Source organism: Odocoileus virginianus, chromosome 30, assembly GCF_023699985.2.
Source record: "Odocoileus virginianus isolate 20LAN1187 ecotype Illinois chromosome 30, Ovbor_1.2, whole genome shotgun sequence".
Lineage (NCBI taxonomy): Eukaryota > Metazoa > Chordata > Mammalia > Artiodactyla > Cervidae > Odocoileus > Odocoileus virginianus.
Window position 1 is genome coordinate 41,549,498 of NC_069703.1, and position 19,489 is coordinate 41,568,986.

At 38.1% G+C, this 19,489-nt stretch overlaps 1 protein-coding gene across 2 annotated transcripts in view; it reads left to right on the forward strand.

Moving 5' to 3' along the window:
• ZCCHC17 (zinc finger CCHC-type containing 17) overlaps positions 1-19,489 on the forward strand; it is a 47,833-nt gene that overhangs the window by 4,427 nt on the left and 23,917 nt on the right. The window contains exons 2-3 of one of the 2 annotated variants that reach the window (XM_020882765.2): positions 3,432-3,552; positions 10,404-10,461. In XM_020882765.2, coding sequence (XP_020738424.2) covers positions 3,487-3,552; positions 10,404-10,461 — 124 coding nt within the window. In that variant the 5' untranslated portion in view covers positions 3,432-3,486. Of the gene's footprint in view, positions 1-3,431; positions 3,553-10,403; positions 10,462-19,489 lie in introns of those variants that run through there. The other variant, XM_070459073.1, reaches the window with a different exon arrangement.

The following is a 19,489-nucleotide window of genomic DNA, read 5'->3' on the forward strand; positions in this document are numbered from 1 at the left end:
GCATGGACACTCTGTTTTGGTTGGTTGGCCTCGGTCCTACTTTTTTGAGGTCCTTAGATATCTCAGAACAGACTTTTTAAAAATGAACTTGAGTTATTGAGAAGCTTCTAGATAACTACCATGCCTCCTTATGTAGATTTTTCCCTAGGTATTTGATTATTTTTGATGCGATTATAAGGGAATTGTTTCCTTAATTTCTCTTTCTGATAGTTCATTGTTAGTGTATAGAAATACAACAGATTTCTGTATATTACTTTGTATTTAAATTGGTTTTGTATCCTTCAACTTTACCAGATTCATTGATGAGCTCTAGTAGTTTTTTGGTAGCATTTTCAGGATTTTCTATGTATAGTATCATGTCATCTGCAAACAGTGACAGTTCTACTTCTTTTCCAATTTGTATTCCATTTGAATAACCATTATAAAACCCTAGGTTTCTGCAGAATATAATTTGAAAAAAATCTAAATACCATTTAAAAAAATGGCAACCCTTTACAGTCCTGAAATTGTAAGCCTATTACTGTTGTATAATAAGATTTCTCTCAAAAATGCATCCCAGTTTCCTGCTTGAAGAATTTCATAGGGTTTCTCAAGCTACTGTTCTAAAAAAGGAGCAAATAGGAGAGCTTTAAGCTTAGCTGTTGATACTCTTATCACAGCAAAAATCTGTAAGAAATAACTTAAAGTTGTATAGCTCTTTCTGTGACTTTTGTTTAGAGAAGAACAGTTGATAGAGTAGGTTGTTTGAATTTAATTTAGATGTCCTAGCTGCTGATGCCTGTACGGAGTCTGTACCTCAGTAGTGGTCCAAGAGTTGAAGGGATAATTGAGGTTTCTTGTTAAGAGTCATTGGCCTCAGGTTAATAACTTTTGTTCTAGGATATGAGGTGAGGAAGCTGGGCTGAGGGAAGGGAGGGACTAGAGATGAGACTGCATGGCTTGGAAATTGGAAGAGGCAGGATCCAATCAGGCTATGATGCTTAGATTTAAGCTATTTATCAGCCATTTCTCAGGAACTGTCAAATCAGTAATAAAACTCATCTCTGGCTGACCTAACCAAAAAAGGGCAAGTTTATTTTAAGGATATGAGTTGTCTTATGGAACTCAAGGCCAGGGATGTTCCTGGGTGTTGGGATGTTTTAGAACTAGAATTTGAAAGGCTGACAGAATTTTCTTTCATTTTTGTTTTAAGTGAGACTGTTCAGTTACTGGATGGTCATTGTAAATCAGGAAGATTTTCCAAAAGTAGGACCTGAAGTAATTATCTGGAAGTATGGGGATGTGCTCAGGGTTCAGGAGAAGACGAAGTATTTGCTTATGAAAACTCAAGGGAAATAGTTTCAGGTCTTAATGTCTAGTGGCTCGCAAAGAATCAAACATGCTTACTGAGGCCAACAAACAGTATTCTCTGCTAGAGGACTTCCATTTATTCTTAAAGGTCTGCTTGTCACCTTTTGAACTTCCTTGTTTCCCCCAGGCCTCTCTTCTCTTTCTTGTTTTCTTAATACTTTAAACCTAATCACTTTTTTTTTTAAAAGCACTGATTGTACTGCACTGTGGGCTTCCTAGGTGGTGTGAGTGGTAAAAAAAAAAAACCTTCCTTGCCAATGCAGGAGACATAAGAAAGGCACGTTTGATCCCTGGGTTGGAAGTATCCCCAGGAGGAGGACATGGCAGTCCTTTCCAATATTTTTGCCTGTAGAATCCCAGGGACAGAGGAGCCTGGTGGGCTATAGTCCATGGGGTCTCAGAGAGTCCGACTTATCACTGAAGCAACTTAGCACAGCACACAGCACAGCAGTGATTTATCCTGCAGTGTAAAGAGCCATGGTTAAGAGCTACTAGGTTGCTAGTTTCCTCTCTATTTAAAACCAGAAAGCTGAGCAAGAGTACCTCTAAGATCTCTTCCAACTTCAGAGTCCTGAGACTTGCTACTCTGGCAGCATCAGTATCACCTGGGAGCTTGTTAGATATGCCCTTTCTTGGGCATCACCCTATTACTGCTACTGCTAAGTAACTTCAGTCGTGTCCGACTATGTGCGACCCCACAGATGGCAGCCCACCAGGCTCCCCCATCCCTGGGATTCTCCAGGCAAGAACACTGGAGTGGGTTGCCATTTCCTTCTCCAATGCATGAAAGTGAAAAGTGAAAGTGAAAGTGAAGTCATGTCCGACTCTTAGAGACCCCATGGACTGCAGCCTACCAGGCTCCTCCATCCATGGGATTTTCCAGGCAAGAGTACTGGAGTGGGGTGCCATTGCCTTCTCCGGGAACCACCCTAGACCTACTGAATTGCAATCTGCATTTTGATATGATTCATAAATAGATAAATAAGTTCAGTGCATCCAGCAATGGGATTATTATATAGGCATTAAAAAAAGGTGTGTGTATTTGTGTATGAATTATTAAAATATAGAAGAAAATGGCTATTAATTAAGATTAATTAATGGTTTCATGATTCCATTAAAAAACCCATTTGTACATATAAAAAGTCTGAAAGGATATAAATCAGGCTGAATTAAAGATGATTTTCTTTTCTTCATTATTAATGTGTTATATGAACTTTTAAAATGAGTATGCATGTTTTTAATTTCATTAGGGAAAAAAGTAAGCTATACTCTCTTTTTGCAGTCATTTCAATGCCTAGTATCATTTTTAAAAGGGCTCCCCAGATGGTACAGTACTACCTGTTAATGCAAGAGACGCAGATTTGATCCCTGGGTGGAGAAGATCCCTTGGAGTAGGAAATGGCAACCTGCTCCAGTATTCTTCCTTGTAAAATTCCATGGGCAAAGGAGCCTGGTGGGCTACAGCCCATGAGGTCACAAAAAGTCAGACACAACCCAACAACTGAGCACAGCACAGCATTATTGTTAAAAGCATGGACTCTGATGTCAGCCAGAATTTAACTCTACCATTTTCTGGCTTTTTGACTTAGACCTATTAAGTTGACATCTGGAAGCCTTGGTTATCTCATCCATGTATACGATAATTAATAGAACCTACATTTTGAGAATTTTGAGAATTAAATTAGATAGTGGATGTTCAGTACTTAGCATAGAGCCTGGACATAGTAAGTGCTTGATAAATGTTAGCTTTTATTACTATTATTCCTTTTTTTACAGATCCGTTCACCACCACCTCCCCCCCCCGCCCCCCACCAAAAGCCTTTGCTTGGCAAAAGAGTATCAGTAATAACAGTTAAAAAATTATAGGCTAATGGCCTTGGGTAAGTATCAAACTGAAAAGAAGTAAGATCAAGGTTTCCAAAACTCCCCATAATTACGGTGGACAAGAGGTTTACGTAAAAGTACATGGTGTTAACTCTAATGGTATTATTCTGTAGGGACAACCTATGGATCAGCAGCACATTTTTTTTTTAAATACAAATATGTCTCTCATTGTTGCTTGTTTTATTTCTTTGTAACAGAATACTTCAGTTAGCTTTAGCAGAAGAGAAATGGAGGAACCATAGAGCATTAAGGATGAATTCAGGAAGACCCGAGACCATGGAGAACTTGCCTGCTCTCTACACTATTTTCCAAGGAGAGGTATAGTCTCTTGTCTTTGAAAACCTACCATTTACATTAAGCATAGATTAAGGGTGAAAAGCAACGGGGTTTGGAGCTCCTGAGTACTTGAGAATGCCTTGAACGTTACAGCTTAAATGGGAAGGGATAGTAGAACATCTGGCTCCCACATGTACCTCCTCTAAGCTCTAGACTTCTAACTACAGACTTGACATATTCATTTGGATACCTCATAGCATCTCTGATTTATGGGATTTTATTTTTTTTTTTTGGTCATGCTTCGTGTCTTTTGGAATCTTGGTTGCTCGACTAGGGATTGAACCTGGGCCACTACAGTGAAAGCCTGGAATGCTAACCACTAGGCTACCAGGGAACTCCCTCTAATTTATGTTTTAAACTGAATTTTTGATTTTCTCAAGAAATCTGTTCTTTCGATCTTTCCCATCTCAGCAAATGAACCCAGTATTCATTCAGGTACCCACACTAGAAATGCAGGCATCATCCTTGATTTCTTCACTTGATTTGGTCTTTTTTCTTCTCTCCAGTCTATTAGCAAGTTTTATCTTTCTGCCTCCCAAATATGTCTCTTGTGTCCATACTTCTTTATCCCTGTGGCACCCCTTTAGTTTAAGTTTTCCATCTCTTTCCTAGCCTTTCCTGGGTTCCCAACTTCTTTTGTAGTTCCCTTCCAATCTGTTTTCCCACATTGTAACCGGAATAACATTTTATTTATTTATTTGGCCACACTGCACAGCTTACAGGATCATAATTGCCTGACTAGGTTGAACCCAAGCCCTTGGGAGTGAAAGCCTAGAGTCCTAACCACTGGACCACCAGGAAATTGCCCAGAATATCATTTTATTTTTTTATTTTATTTATTTGTTTTTCCAAAAGATTTCAACAAATTTATACAATATACATTGAGCACTAATTCCTGTACAGCTTATTCTTTCTAGTTTGGATCCGGCTATTCCAATGTATTATGAACCAGCAGAATATCATTTTAAAAACAGATTGGACAAAGCTGCTTTCTTGAAGCTCTTCTCGGCTTCTCATTACAGTTAAATATATCCAAATTTGTTTTTATGACCCTTACCTGACTTGGCTTCTGCTTACTCTGGCAGTGTTGTTTTGTTTCACTCTATTCATTGTCTTGTTGTTGTTGTTTAATTGCGAAGTCGTATCTGATGTTTTTGTAACTCCATGGACTGTAGCCTTCTAGGCTCCTCTGTCTATGTGATTTGAAATGCGGTTCGATCCCTGGGTTGGGAAGATTCCCTGGAGAAGGAAATGGCAACCCACTCCAGTATTCTTGCCTGGGAAATCCCATGGACAGAGGAGCCTGGTGGGCTACAGTCCATGGGGTTGCAAAAGAGTCAGACATGAATTAGTCATTAAAACAACAACGCTAACTCTGGCTCCTTTTAGCTTCAAACATTCTTAAGCCTGCTTCCTTCTCAGGACTTTTGTACATGCAGTTGTCTCTAACCATCCTGGTTTCTCACCAACTTCTCATCTTTTAGGTCTCAGCCCTAATGTTATCTCCCTTCTTTTAAAGCAAAAGAGATTGTTTTCAGTGTCTTATGAGTACCTATTTTAACTATATCATTCTTATGGCATTCATACTTTATGGTTGACAAAAGTTTTACCACCTTATAATGTGAGGCCTTTGAAGACAGACTATGTGACTGTTGGTTGATTATAGATAAATGTGGTTCTAGCCTTCTATTAAGTGGATTCCAACTGGTAATGTATAAGTCAAGATAGAAAGGATGATAACATTCTGACAAATAGCAAACAACTGCTCTTCAGAACCTCTGTCCTCTTTCTAAAGGGCCTATGGTATCTCCAGAGGTCAGTGAGATACTAGAGCATGAAAAGAAGAAATAGTAGCTCAGGGGATAAAACTGATTTTTCTGATCATGAAGGCCTCACTTGTCAGGTGCACAAAAGAAAGAGGAGCTCTTTCCACAAACTGACTCAGATTTCCGGTAAAGTGGCTCCTAACCTTTATCTTTTTATATGAGACAGGGCTTGAGTGTAGGTTTTATATTTTATTGGTCAAGGATGTATGGGCTAGAGTAATGTTCAGAAAGAACTTTATAGTTTTAATACTAAAACTATAGTTCTAGTATTTCAGGAACACATTTTGAAAAATGCCTAGAAGTGACTGGAATTAGAGAAAGAGCAATTTCACGATAAATTAAAAAGAAGAAACTTTTTCAGAATATTCATCCAGCAAACATTCAGTGAGTGCCTAATATTTATAAAGAAGTATTTACATTAAAATTAAAAAAATTTTTGTAAGCCTGATGTATGTCAGCACTTTCACACGTTATGTGTCATTGACTTTCTTGGAAGAAATTGTTAATCCCATTTTTATGGATAATGAAATTTCTTAGAAGCTAAATAATTGCCCGGATGGTTAATAAATGGCAAGTTCTAAATCAAGTTCTCCAAGTCTGCAGCTGGGTTTGTTCAATACATGTGTGGTGGAACCAAAAGATCCGAAAGAGAACTCTTGACTAAATTGGGAAATATAGGAGGAAGGTAGATGGTAAACTTGTTGTCTACCATCATTTGTTTGTACCTCTATCATGACATTTATAGTTTATATTATACTATGGTTACTCGTGTATATGTCTGTCTCCTCCACAAGAATATGTGTTACTGGAGAGCAGAGGCTATGTTTATCTTATGTATCTTGGTAAGTTATTCAAATTTATTTAAAAATAGACTGAGCATCTCTCTTTTTTTAACGTTGTATTTTATTCCATAGTGCCTTATGTTGTATCTTGCATACGGGTGCTTGGTAAATAAATGTTTGAATTAAATTTAAATCTAAGCCTTTTAGGATCAGTTCCCTTTGAAGAAACTGGTGGTGTGGCCCATATTCTAGTGGTTCTCTTAGCAGGCTCAGCATAGTTGGGGGGCCCAGTGACAGGATTGCTGACAAGCTAATATTTATCCTTCTTTTGTCCTCTGGGAGGCATCTTGGTGCCAGAATCCATTAAGCATGGTAGGGGGTACAAGCATAGCAATGAGATTTGGGATTTGGCTTAACCCAGCCATAGCCAAAGAAATGCTGAAGCAAGATTGGTGTTGGTAAATTGGAAATAACATTGGACTAGAAGTCAGAAAACTTCTGTACCTGTTCCTGATACTTTCTAACTTTGTGACTTTAGACAGATAACTTATGTCTCTGAGCCTCAGATTCGTCGTTTACATTATGGGAATAACTACTTTTAAGGCTGATGCAACGTCTAATCTGAAGATGGTAAATTCATTTTACCCAAGCCCTGAGTTCAGTTGAGATAATTACTGAATTTTCTCCCCTTAGCTGTTTGATTAATTGTTCTTGGGACACCAGGCAGACTGTGTAATCATCTAAGGCAGGTGCCATTCTGTTAATTTCAAGTCTGACTGCACCCTAAGAGACACAGTGATGGAAACACCTAGTGTTAGAAATGGGCAGGAATGTGTTTTCCTAACTAAACAGTTGAGTGCATTCATTGTGGAGCACATTAACCTTCTCTTTTGGGATAGGCCAAATTAAGATCTGTTAGGCTATTTCCACAAAAGATCATAAAGTGACAGTGAAGTTTCAGGACTGAAAGGTGATACTGTTTTTACAGCAGTAAGGTGATTTGGGCCTCAGTTTCCAGATGCTGCTTTTAAGTTGTTTAGATAATTATGCCCTTAAATAATGATGTTTCACAATATGAAGCATTTCAGCCCTCTATCTAGAACCCTGGAGCAAAAGCCAGAGTGCCTTTAGTTGGTCCAGAAAGAAGAAGGGATTTTCTTTTATTGTAGCTAAAAATATTAAGTTTTATCTCCTTTATCCATGCAGCCCTTTTTACGGAGAACAACTTGCTTTGTGAACTTGGATAAGTACTTCATGTCTTTGGTCTTCACTTTCATCATTTGAAAAATGACAGGATTGGATCAACTAATCTCTAAAGCCCACCTTGCCTTGATTTTAAGTACAGTATTTGCCTCATTGTCCTGTTTCTTTGGGAATACCTGGTCTCTACCCCAACATAGTATATTTGTCATTTTAAAACAGGAGTTTAGAAATGTTGGTTCTTAACCCATTCTAAATGCTATATCTTGGAGAGTTAGTTTAAGTGCCCATTTAAGAATGAGGAGAGTGGAAGTTTTTATCTATTTCTATCCTAACATTGAAGTGAGTAGTGATAATGTTTGGTGGACTATGAGGCACTGTATTATGAGTCAAAGGATATAGATTCTGTGCCTACTGTATCTAAGTTAATTGTTTTGCTGTTCCAGTAGTCACTCGCATTTTTGTGCTTCAGTGTTTTAGACTTTAATAGAAAGCTACAATTTATTGAATGTACTTTGGATGCCAGGTACCAGTACCTGATTTGTTATTTGCGGCAGCAAAATGAGTACAAATGGGAAAGCAAGTTCTGTTCAAGATTCCACAGGTAAGAAGTGGCAGAGCTGGGATTAGAAGCTGCATCTTTCATTTCAAAGCCTGGGCTCTTCCTATATCTAAACTGTTTTGCCTCATCTGGAACATGGGGGCCCACTGTATATACCCCTGAGATTGTTGCCAGGAGCAGATAGGATAACAAATGTCACATTGCTTTTGGCTGTTAACAGTTTTATGTTAAAAGGAACCCACGCGCAGCTGTAGTGTCATTAAGGACTCCCTGGGTTCAAACTACAGCTCTGCTACTTACTAGCTTTGGACATTGTGTGTCTGAACACTTGGTCTCTCCATGCCTCAGTTTTGTCATCCATCAAATGAGAGTAATAATAGTCCAACATTATATGGTGTCATGAGGATTATGTAAAGCACTTTGAATAGTGTTTTGCATGTAGTGAGTATTTAGTATATGTTAGTGAATAGAGGGAGAAGGCAATGCCACCCCACTCCAGTACTCTTGCCTGGAAAATCCCATGGACGGAGAAGCCTGGTAGGCTGCAGTCCATGGGGTTGCGAAGAGTCAGACATGACTGAGCGACTTCACTTTCACTTTTCACTTTCACACATTGGAGAAGGAAATGGCAACCCACTCCAGTGTTCTTGCCTTGAGAATCCCAGGGACGGGGGAGCCTGCTGGGCTGCTGTCTATGGGGTCACACAGGGTCAGACACGACTGAAGTGACTTCGCAGCAGCAGCAGCAGTGAATAGAGGTGCAGCAAAAATTATCTTCCCCTTTCCCTTCTTCCTTCCGCTTGTTTTAGTTATGTTTAAGCATAAACAGTGATTGCCTAAGATGAAACAACTAAGTTTAAAGTCACTGGAAAGAACAAAGTTTATGTGTGTAACATTGTATTGAATATTTTATAAATAATAATGAATTTAGTGATAAATACAGTATTTAGTGGCAACTTTAATCCCAATCCACAATTGGAAGCAGGGGTTAGAGGATAGAGGGGAGGACAGCAGTAGAGGTAGAGTCTGAGATGATGATTTGTTTGAGAAGGCTTTTGGGCCTCATGTTTTTGTTTCCTATGGCCTGCATATTACATAGATCCATCAAGCCTCTTTTGTTGTTGTTATTCAATCGCTAAGTTGTGTCTGACTCTTTGCTATCCCATGAACTGCACCACGCACCAGACTTCCGTGTGCTTCACTATTTCCCTGAGTTTGCTCGAACTCATGTCCATTGTGTCAGTGATGCCAACCAACCATCTCATCCTCTGTCGCCCCCTTCTCTTTCCCTCAGTGTTTCCTAGCATCAGGGCCTTTTCTAATGAGTTGGCTGTTTGCATCAGGTAGCCACAGTATTGAAGCTTCAGCTTCAGCATCAGTCCTTCCAATGAATAATCAGGGTTGATTTCCTTTAGGATTGACTGGTTTGATCTCCCTGCTGTCCAAGGGACTCTCAAGAGTCTTCTCCATCAATTTTGGTGAGCTATAGGCCATGGAGTCGCAAACAGTGGAGCATGACTGAGTGACTAACATCAAGCATCTTACTTCTCTATTTTAGGTCAACTCTGCAAAAGACAACTCTTTCTGATTATATCTTTTCAAGTTCTGTCAGATGTTGTCTGTGTAATGACTTTTTCTTTAATTGTCTTGATAAAACCCAAGACTCTGGTTTGGAGTGAAATAGAGCAAGCTGTATGGTCTTACTGGTTCAGAGTTCAGGGAAAAGAGATGTTTTACACAATCCAACCCAAATTATTAAACTTATCTATTTGGATTGGGGACCACCGTTCCAGATAATATAAACTGTAACTTTATACGGATGTGAGACTTAGACCATAAAGAAGGCTGAGTGCCAAAGAATTGATGCTTTCAAATTGTGTCGGAGAAGACTCCTGAGAGTCCCTTGGAGAGCAAGGAGATCAGTCCAGTCAGTCCTAAAGGAAATCAACCATGAATATTCATTGGAAGGACTGATGTTGAAGCTGAAGCTTCAGTACTTTGGCCACCTGATGCAATGAACTGACTCACTGGAAAAGACCCTGATGGCTGGGGAAGATTGAGGGCAGGAGGAAAACGGGACGATAGAGGGTGGGATGGTTGGATGGTACCACAAACTCAATGACATGAATTTGGGCAAACTCAGGGAGATAGTGAAGGACAGAGAAGCCTACAGAGAAGCCTCGCAAAGAGTTGGACATGACTTAGTGACTGAACAACAAGTACTATCATACCATCTGACATAACCCCAGTCTCACCAATGTTTTTATTAAAATCACACATACCTGTCAGTTTAAATCTCAAAAAGAACAGAAAACATGTTTGACAGAATATCACTTTTAGGCAGTTTTGCAACAGACACAGGCAGTCAGTACCAAGTGAAAATTCAAAGAGATGAGGTTAAATTCTACAGGTGAGAGCTCATTTGTGTGACAAAGATTCTTTTTTTTTTGTTTGTTTTTTTAGGTTGCTATGGTCACAGACTATGGAGCCTTTATCAAAATCCCAGGCTGTCGGAAGCAAGGTGGGAACCAATAACTTGAAATTCAGCACTCTCATTTAGCTCTGTCTACTTTCACCTCTAATTATAAGCTCTACTTTTTTCAGATAGTAGTTTGTTTTTGTTTCTAGTATAAAGATACAAATACAGACAACTGATTAAAATTCATTTTTAGGAAGCCTTAACTCTGAAGAATGGTGTTTTTCTGACTTCTGGGGAGGGCACGGGGCATAACCACTTGTGTTCAGTTCTAGAAGTAACTCTTCCCGAAATTTCTCCTGTGATCCTGGTTGAGTCACTTGACCTCTTTAGACTTAGGATTTGGGGGAGAGCAAGCTACTTATTCTCTGAGACCAACATTGTGAGTTTTCTAGTATGTGGCATAGGGAAAGGAAATAGTATTGTAACCAGTACAAATTTATATACATAAAATGCTTTAAATTTTCTTCATAATTGATAGGTATCTATTGAACATTTTTAGAGAATCCTTTTTGTATCGATAGTTTTATTTGTTTCTCCAAATAATTGTGTTAAGTAGATTCCATAGACTGGTGACCTGCTCAGAATGTTTGAGCTAGGTTATAGCATGGTCAGGAATAGAACCCAGGCCTCCTGATGCAGATGTATTAAAAATCTTAATGTGAAAGATGTACATAAATATATTATTAGGAGAAAATATAGAAGAGTGTTTGACTACATAAAAGTCAATATAGAGGTATATTTGACTATATAAAAGTAAAAAACATAATTGCAAACATCATCATAAGCAAAGTTAAATGAGAAAAAAGAATTTGCAGTCCATATGACACAGGGCTAATAGAAAAGAGGAAAGTAGGAATGGAGCCAAGGATATGAAAGGATAATTCATAGGTGAAAAAACAGCAGTTGAACAATAAATATCTTAGAAGATGCTCATTCTCGATACTGATTAAAAATATAACTGTGATATATCCATACAATGGAATACTGCTCTGCAATACAAAGGAATGAGAATGAAGTATCAAAATATGCAATGATCTAGATTCATTTCCAGAGAATCATACTGAGTGAAAAAAACTAATCCCAAAAGTTTACCTGTATTACGGTTCCATTTATATAACATTTTAAACAGCTTTATTAAGATATAATTCACAGATCTACATTTCATTCAGAGTGCACAGTTCAGTAGTTTTTAGTATAGTCACAGAATTTTGCAATCATCACCACAATCTAGTTTGATACCATTTTTGTCATACAAAAGAAACTCTGTACCTATTATTCGGCTTCCCAGGTGGTATAGTGGTAAAGAATCTGCCTGTAATGCAGGAGACCCAGGTTCAATCCCTGGGTTGGGAAGATCCCCTGGAGAAGAAAATGTCAACTCACTCCAGTATTCTTGCCTGGGAAATCCCATGGACAGAGGAGCCTGGTGGGCTACAGTTTGTGGGGTCGCAAAGAGTTGGACACGACTGAGCATGAGCATGCTTATGTGACAATAACCTATTATCAATCACTCCAAATTGCTTATCTCCCTCTCCCCCTTTTAAGGCATGTTCACATATGCCTATGGCTTCTGAGGTAGCTCAGTGGTAAAGAATCCACCTGCCAATGCAAGTGCCGTATTCCATCCCTGGGTCAGGAAGATCCCCTGGAGGCAGAAATGTCAACCCACTCCAGTATTCTTGCCTGGGAAATCCCATGGACAGAGGAGCCTAGTGGGCTAAAATCCATGGGATTGCAAAAGAGTCGGACACAACTTAGTGACTTAACCACAACAATATATATTTATGTATTTTAAATGTCATTGTATATATTTAGAAGAAAGTCTAAAAGAATAGTCAACAAATTAGCTGTGGTCACCTCTGGGGAGCTTGGTTTGCTAAAGGAGAGATGGAAAGGAAGCTGTCACAGTTTGTGTACAGCAAAAATTAAACACAACTTTGTAAATCAACTATACTATAAGATTATTTTTTAAAAAGGAACTTTTGCTATTTGTAATTTTAAAAAAAAATGTTTGTTGTTGTTTTATAAAAGCTGACCTTGCCTTTAGCTTTGGAGACTACTCTGCTGCAAATTGCATCTTAGCTAATTAGAAATAGCTTTCTAAGTTTCCAAGCCAGCAATCGGCAATCTGTAATAAAATTTCTCCTTTCATGTTGGTTGAGATTTAGTGACATGAAACTCATCCTCATCCCTGTATGGTGTGCACCTCTTTAGATCTGAAGACAGATTTTCTTGTCAGTGTACTTGCCGTAGCCACCAATACCTGAAAGTCCCATCCTTACTTGAGCATTTATGTGACACTTTGGTGACTGTGTGAGGATAAAAGGCCTGCCACCTTCCAGCAGTTAGTCTTCAACTCACTTATATCCACACCCTGTCAGATGATGCCTGTCAGATCGTGGCTGCCAGTTTACAAGTGAATCTGTCAGTCTGACAACTGTGCTAAGTCTTGGTGGGAGAGCTCAGGGAGCCAAACTATTAGATGGAAACTCCACAAGTTCTAATCCTGGGCACTTCTGTAGGTTCATTGTGTAACTTGAGCAGTTAACTTTTCCACAGTGTACTTTCTCTGCCCTTAAATAGAAGAAGATTATTAAGTCCAGTCCCGAAAAGACTGAGTTATGAAATAAATGGTCTCTAGATTTTAACATCTGTCAGGAAGGTAGACTCTAATTTGAGTTATTTTTCTCCGATTTCTATTTTTAGAGTTTTTAAATCACTACTGAGTTAAAGACTGCTTCCTAGTATTCAGATGTAAACTAGATTTTCTTTCCCCTCTTTTGTATTGTCTGATAGAACTTTCCACAATGATGGAAATGTTCTTTATCTGATGTGTTGTCTAACACCAGCCAGTTCTCCAGGCGCCAACTGATTGGAGAATTGAAACATTTCTGGTCAATAATGTTTGGGTAACAAAAGACATACTAAATATGTCTCCAGTCAGTACTTTGCTGTGAATCAGGAGTTCTCTCAATCTCCTCTCTATGAGTTTGATAATTTGCTAAAATGGCTCACAGATCTCAGGAAAACACTGTCCTTTTGTTTGCCAGTTTATTAGGAAGAATGCAAGCAGGAACAGACAAACGGCAGAGATGCATAGGGCAAGATACAGGAGTGGGGAGTACACAGAGCTTCCATGTCCTCTGGCATACCGCCTTCCAACAAGCTGATGTGTTCACCAACCCATAAACTCTCTGGCTGTCATTGTTTAAGGGTTTTTATAGAGCTCAGTCTCCAGCCCCTCTCACTCTTTCCTGGAGGTCAGTGGAGCTGAAAGTTCCAATCCTTTCATCACTTGGTCTTTCTGGTGACAGCTCCATCCAAGAATTATCCAGGGTCCCCACAGAAAAGCCCCCTCTTTAGCATAAGCTCTAGTAAGATCAAAAGAGGCTTATTATGAATTACAAAGACACCACTATCACTAGGGAAATTCCAAGAGTTTTGAGAGTTCTGTGTAGGGAGCAGGGACAAAGACCAATATATTTTCATATTATACCACATCTGTTGTTTAATACAGTAGCGTACTGACTTTTAAACTTTGTTTGTTTTGATCAAATTCAAACTTAAAACATCTGTAGCTAGTGACTATTGTAGTGGACAGTGCAGCCCTATATGTTTATGAAGTTATTTCTTTCTCTACTATCCTCTTCCCACCAGCACTAAACTGCAAAACCTTGAGAGTAGAGATTATTCATTATTGCACTTTTAAAGTGCCTTGCTTATGGTAGAAGTGCAAATATTTTTAGCAGTGAATTCAGGTTTAACAAATGATTACTGAGTTCTATGTTTCGGTCACTGTGTTATGTGGGAACAGAGATAAGAAAACATAGTCCCTGCTGCTCTCAGATTATTCACAGTCAAGAGGTGTAAAGAAATTACAATATAGTGTAATAAAATGAGTGAAGTTTCAGTCAACCCTCTGAGTTGTGTAATAGTTAGGCTACTGAGATGAGTCAGGGCCTGCTACAGTGCCTGAGATATAAGGCACTGAGATATAAGGGATGTTCAGCCAATTTTATTAAATGAAAAAATAAATCCTAGTCCTAGCTCTACCACTTAGTAGCTTCTTGACCACAGTAGGTTGCTTAGTCCTTGAGCCTTAGTTTCCTTATCTGTGAAATGGGACCATGCGTGTTATTTTTAGAGTTTCTTGACTGGCAGGATCATGTCTTACTCATCCTTGGATCCATTTTTGCTTATAGTATGGCGGATGTTTAGTAAATGTCTGAATGAATCCCTAATACCAACAAGATAAAGGATGTGCAAGCACTTTAATTTATGTGCTTACATTATTGTTGTAAATCGCTGTTTGAAGATACTCAGTTAGCCAAAAAAGTTCATTCTGGGTGTTTCTGTAACAAAACCCAAACGAAACTCTTTGACCAGCTCAATAATTTAACTTGAAAAGTCTAGAGAGGAAATTCATATGTCCCAGAGGTAAAGGAAACCTTATTTTGATGTTTTTTGGCTGCAGCTGACCTCTAATGGTTTCTAATTTTTACCTCTTTCCTTTATTGTCAGTGAAGTTTGTAAAATTAATGGTGAACCTAAAACAGTTTGGAAAATATTTTTAAGGAAACTGTAATAGGCTAATTCTGTTTTTTTCATATGGCAGTTGAGATTCTAACTCTTTCCAAGTTGTCAGAATTTTTTTCTTCTTTTACCAGCAGACACTCAGTTGGGACTCATTCTGTTTAAGTATCACAGTGGGTTTATTGAATATGGTGATGGACTTGATATGCCCTTTGGGCATTTATGACTTAATGTCAGAGATCCAGATACAGACTGCTTCCTCCATGTGACACAATGAGCAAAGCATTTTTGTGATTTCTGTTTTAGAGGCTTTGCTAGAAAAGAATTAGATGTGTTTCTATTGTTGCGGATCGTCTTTCTCTTTTTAATTGAAAAGATAACAGATTGATAATAAAGAAAATAATGGAGAAGTATCAATATGATGTCAAAGACATTTGAATTGCAGTTCTTTATCAGCTTTGTTACTTTGGACAATTTACTTCTAGACTATTTCCTCATGTGAACCTATGTCACAGGGCTAATGTGAGGAAGGATTAAATGGATGCGTGGACATACTGTATCTAGTGAGGTATCCAGTACGAACTGAGGGAGCCTCATGTTTTATTTTGGTTTTCTACCATATGTACTAGGACTGCAAGGAGATCCAACCAGTCCATCCTAAAGGAGATCAGTCCTCAGTGTTCATTGGAAGGACTGATGCTGAGGCTCAAACTCCAATACTTTGGCCACCTCATGTGAAGAGTTGACTCACCGGAAAAAGACTCTGATGCTAGGAGGGATTGGGGGAAGGAGGAGAAGGAGACGACAGAGGATGAGATGGTTGGATGGCATCACCGACCTGATGGACATGAGTTGGTGATGGACAGGGAGGCCTGGCGTGCTGCGATTCATGGGGTCACAAAGAGTCGGACATGACTGAGTGACTGAACTGAGCTGACTGACCATATATACTTAATCCAACTATTGGTGGTGTGTGTGGTTAACAATGAGATACTTACCAAGAATTCAGGCTGAGAATGAAACTAATGATGAATCCCCCATACAGACTATAGGATTAGCCACAGATAGAAATATACCAGGTAATTGCCTATAAATCTGTGACTGAAGAGATGGGAACATTCAAGACTTCAACAAGGTAATCTGAGTTTAATTCCAGGGAGAAAGAATTGGAATGAAATTGCAGTTTAATAGACTGAAATCTAATTGATTGTATCTTTCTATTAGGGAGAGATTATATGAGCAGATATCAATCTCTGGAACATAGTAAAAGAAAGCCTGAGAGCCTGAAGTTGGCAGTGTTTCTTACCTTATTAAGGAAGAAATGAATCTGATAATAGGAACTAGAGAGATGGATTCTTTTATGAGGAAGTCCATCAAACCTTCATGGACAGGAAATATCTCGCAAAATGTTTGTTTCCCTTTTGTTCTTATTCCGTGTTGAAGCAATTCCCAATCATTAATCTGATTTTTAGGTATTTGATACTGGGGTCAGTGAGTAGTTTTCCCAGATAAGGACTTGGAACCTTCCAGGTATAAGAAAAGTATATCTTCTATTGTAAGTTAATAACTTGGTGAATTGTGTGCATCTCTGAACCAATCACTAAATTGACAGTCTGATTAATGTATTTTGGTATATAAGCATCTGCATGCTGAAGACTCCTACACTGTATTTTCAGTTTATACCCCTCCTCTAATCTGTGGACTTACATATCTAACTGCCTACCTGATGTTTACATTCAAGACTGTGGGCTCGACCATTTCTCTTGTTTAATTCACCCAATAAGCAAAGGAGATAAGACATTAAGTTTCAACTATAAAAATCCTACACACTAGTATAACAATTTTTATGTTCCCTTTTCATCTGTGTCCATGAGACATAGTTTTACAAAATTTCAATCATAGTGTACATATCATGTTTGGATTTTGTTTATAAACATGTATATATATTGGGTTTTTATAGTTAACATTTTTTATGGTTAAAAATAGTCATGCTTGTGGAACAATAAGAGAGAACCTACCAAAGCAAATATCATTACTACCACACAGAGATAGGTGCTGTTAACATTTCAGTGTATTTCTTTATAGTCACATATGTACATAGAAATGAACATACTGAAAAAAAAAGAAATGAACATACTGAAATTAAGATTATATCCTGTGTATATATTTTGTAGCTTTTACACTTAATGAATGTTAAACATTTTTTTGTCTTTTAAAATACTTTTTGTAAACATTTAAATGGCATTAGTTTATCATTCACATGTATCATATAATCATTTTAAGTTGTTTATAATTTTTCATTATTAATGCTTTTCAAAATGCCATATTTAAGAGATACTTGGACCAAAAAATATCCTACTTTGGAATCACATAGGAGAACAAATGGTTAACTCATTTTTTCTTTGTGGTATTCCAATAAATAGACCTGTTTCAGGAAAGAAAATGTTCTCTCAAGTATGTTAGGTTCACCATTAATTTCCTTCACAACTTCCATTTGCAGTTCAGGAAAAAAGTGAAGTTTAGAATTAGATGACAGTTGCAGCCAAAAAGACGTCAAAATGAAAGGTTTCCCTTTCCTTTAAGGCATCTGAATTTCCTCTGGGTTTTCTAATTAGGTTACTCTGCTCATTACTTGATCATGAAAAAGAAAAGATCCCAGATCCATGAATTTTATCCAATTTAAAGATTATATGATGGTCTAAAATTTAAAACATGGGTTATATAATATATATAAAGCACTTTGGCTCTGGCAGTACTGAAAGATAGACTGTCAGCCTCCAGAATCAGCTGAAGTAGGTCTGAGAGACCCAGTAACCATGAGCAGGGAAAGGAGTGGCTTCCCACAGGAGCTTCAAACACAGATGGCAGATACTTTGTTACAGGCATGTGCTGACAACCTTGTGTATGCCTGTCTGAGAGAGAGATTGAGAATAAAGGTTAGTAATTCTCTCAGGAAACTTCAGGGAGGGCAAGTTTTTTGGACAGAAATCTTTGACTTATTATTTTTTCTTTAGATTCCAGGTTTATTTTCTTTCAGAATAAGTATTTATTATATTCATTTCCCTCAGAATAGAGTTTTCTCTATTATTAGAACATTTGAAAATAAAAATTAACCTGTAATCCTGTACCCTAGTATAACCATTGCTATAGCATTTTGGATTATTCCTTTCTAATTTTTGGAATCTGTTTTAAGCATTTTCATTATTTAAATGAGAAATGCTGTTTCCTACAGTGTGTGGCACATAGTGAAAGTGAAAATGAAGCCGCTCAGTCGTGTCCGACTCTTTTCGACCCCATGGACAGTAGCCTACCAGGCTCCTCCGACCGTGGGATTCTTCAGGCAAGAATACTGGAGTGGGTTGCCATTTCCTTCTCCAGGGGATCTTCCCAACCCAGGGATCGAACCCGGGGCTCCCGCACTGGAGGCAGACGCCTTAACCTCTGAGCCACCAGGGAAGCCATAGTGGCACATAGTAGGCACTCAGATATTTGCAGGAGAATGAATTATTGATGTATTTTTACATAATCTTTTGAACATTGTTTTTAATGGACTGTCAAGTAGCTGTACTGTAGTTGACTTAGCTGTTACCCTATTGTTGGGTATTTGGTTGTTTCCATTTTTTTCTTTGTCTTAAAAATACGTTGATTTTGATGTAAATCACTTTTCTAGGTACATGTAGATTTTTCTATGTATAAGATTTTTTTCTTGGTCTCAGAAGTGATTATGGGTCAAGTTAATTATTAGAACTCTTGGTTGCTAGGGACAGAAATGCAGGAGAAACATTTTGCAAATTTCTGGCTAATTTCCCTGGGCAGTGTAAGATATTAATAAATCTAGCTTCCACCAGGGCTGGATCCGGTGCTTAGTTTATGCCTTCAGGGCTTTGTCTCTTGTTTATGCAGGCTCTTCTTTGCTTCCGTCTGGCTGACTCTTGCCACCTGGTGGTAAAGATGGGCATTGGTAACTTCTTGTAATTTATGATCCTGACAAAAGTCTTGAGAAAGATTTGATTTAGCTAGTATCTTGCGTCTGTCCCTGAACCAATCAGTTGCTGTGGCCTAGGGAATGAAGTTCCTTGATGCTTGTGTCATATCCCCACAGTTGGGGGTTGGATCAGCTCCAACCAAACTACAAGGACTGACCAGATTATTTCAGAATGTAAGGAAGGTGGTTCTCCCAGAAAATGACCTTGTATAGACAGGGAAAATGATGTCTGATAATTCTGTTAAATATTTTTATCACTCTTGATAGCCACTGCTAAGTGATTTCTAAAAATTTATGTTAGCTTCAGCAATATTTCTTATTTTACTATATTTATATCAACACTGGATATTATTCTGTTCCAAATATTTTGCTAATTTAATAAATTAAAAATGGCAACCTTATTTTTATTTTTTTCACTTAACATCATAATTATTTTATTTTAAAGAATATTTGTTAGTTGATTAGGTATAAAAAGTCATCTCAAATTCTTTTAATTTGCAGTTTTGAACTAATGAAAACTTTTTCAGTGAATCCCCAACTTCCATTGTCTCT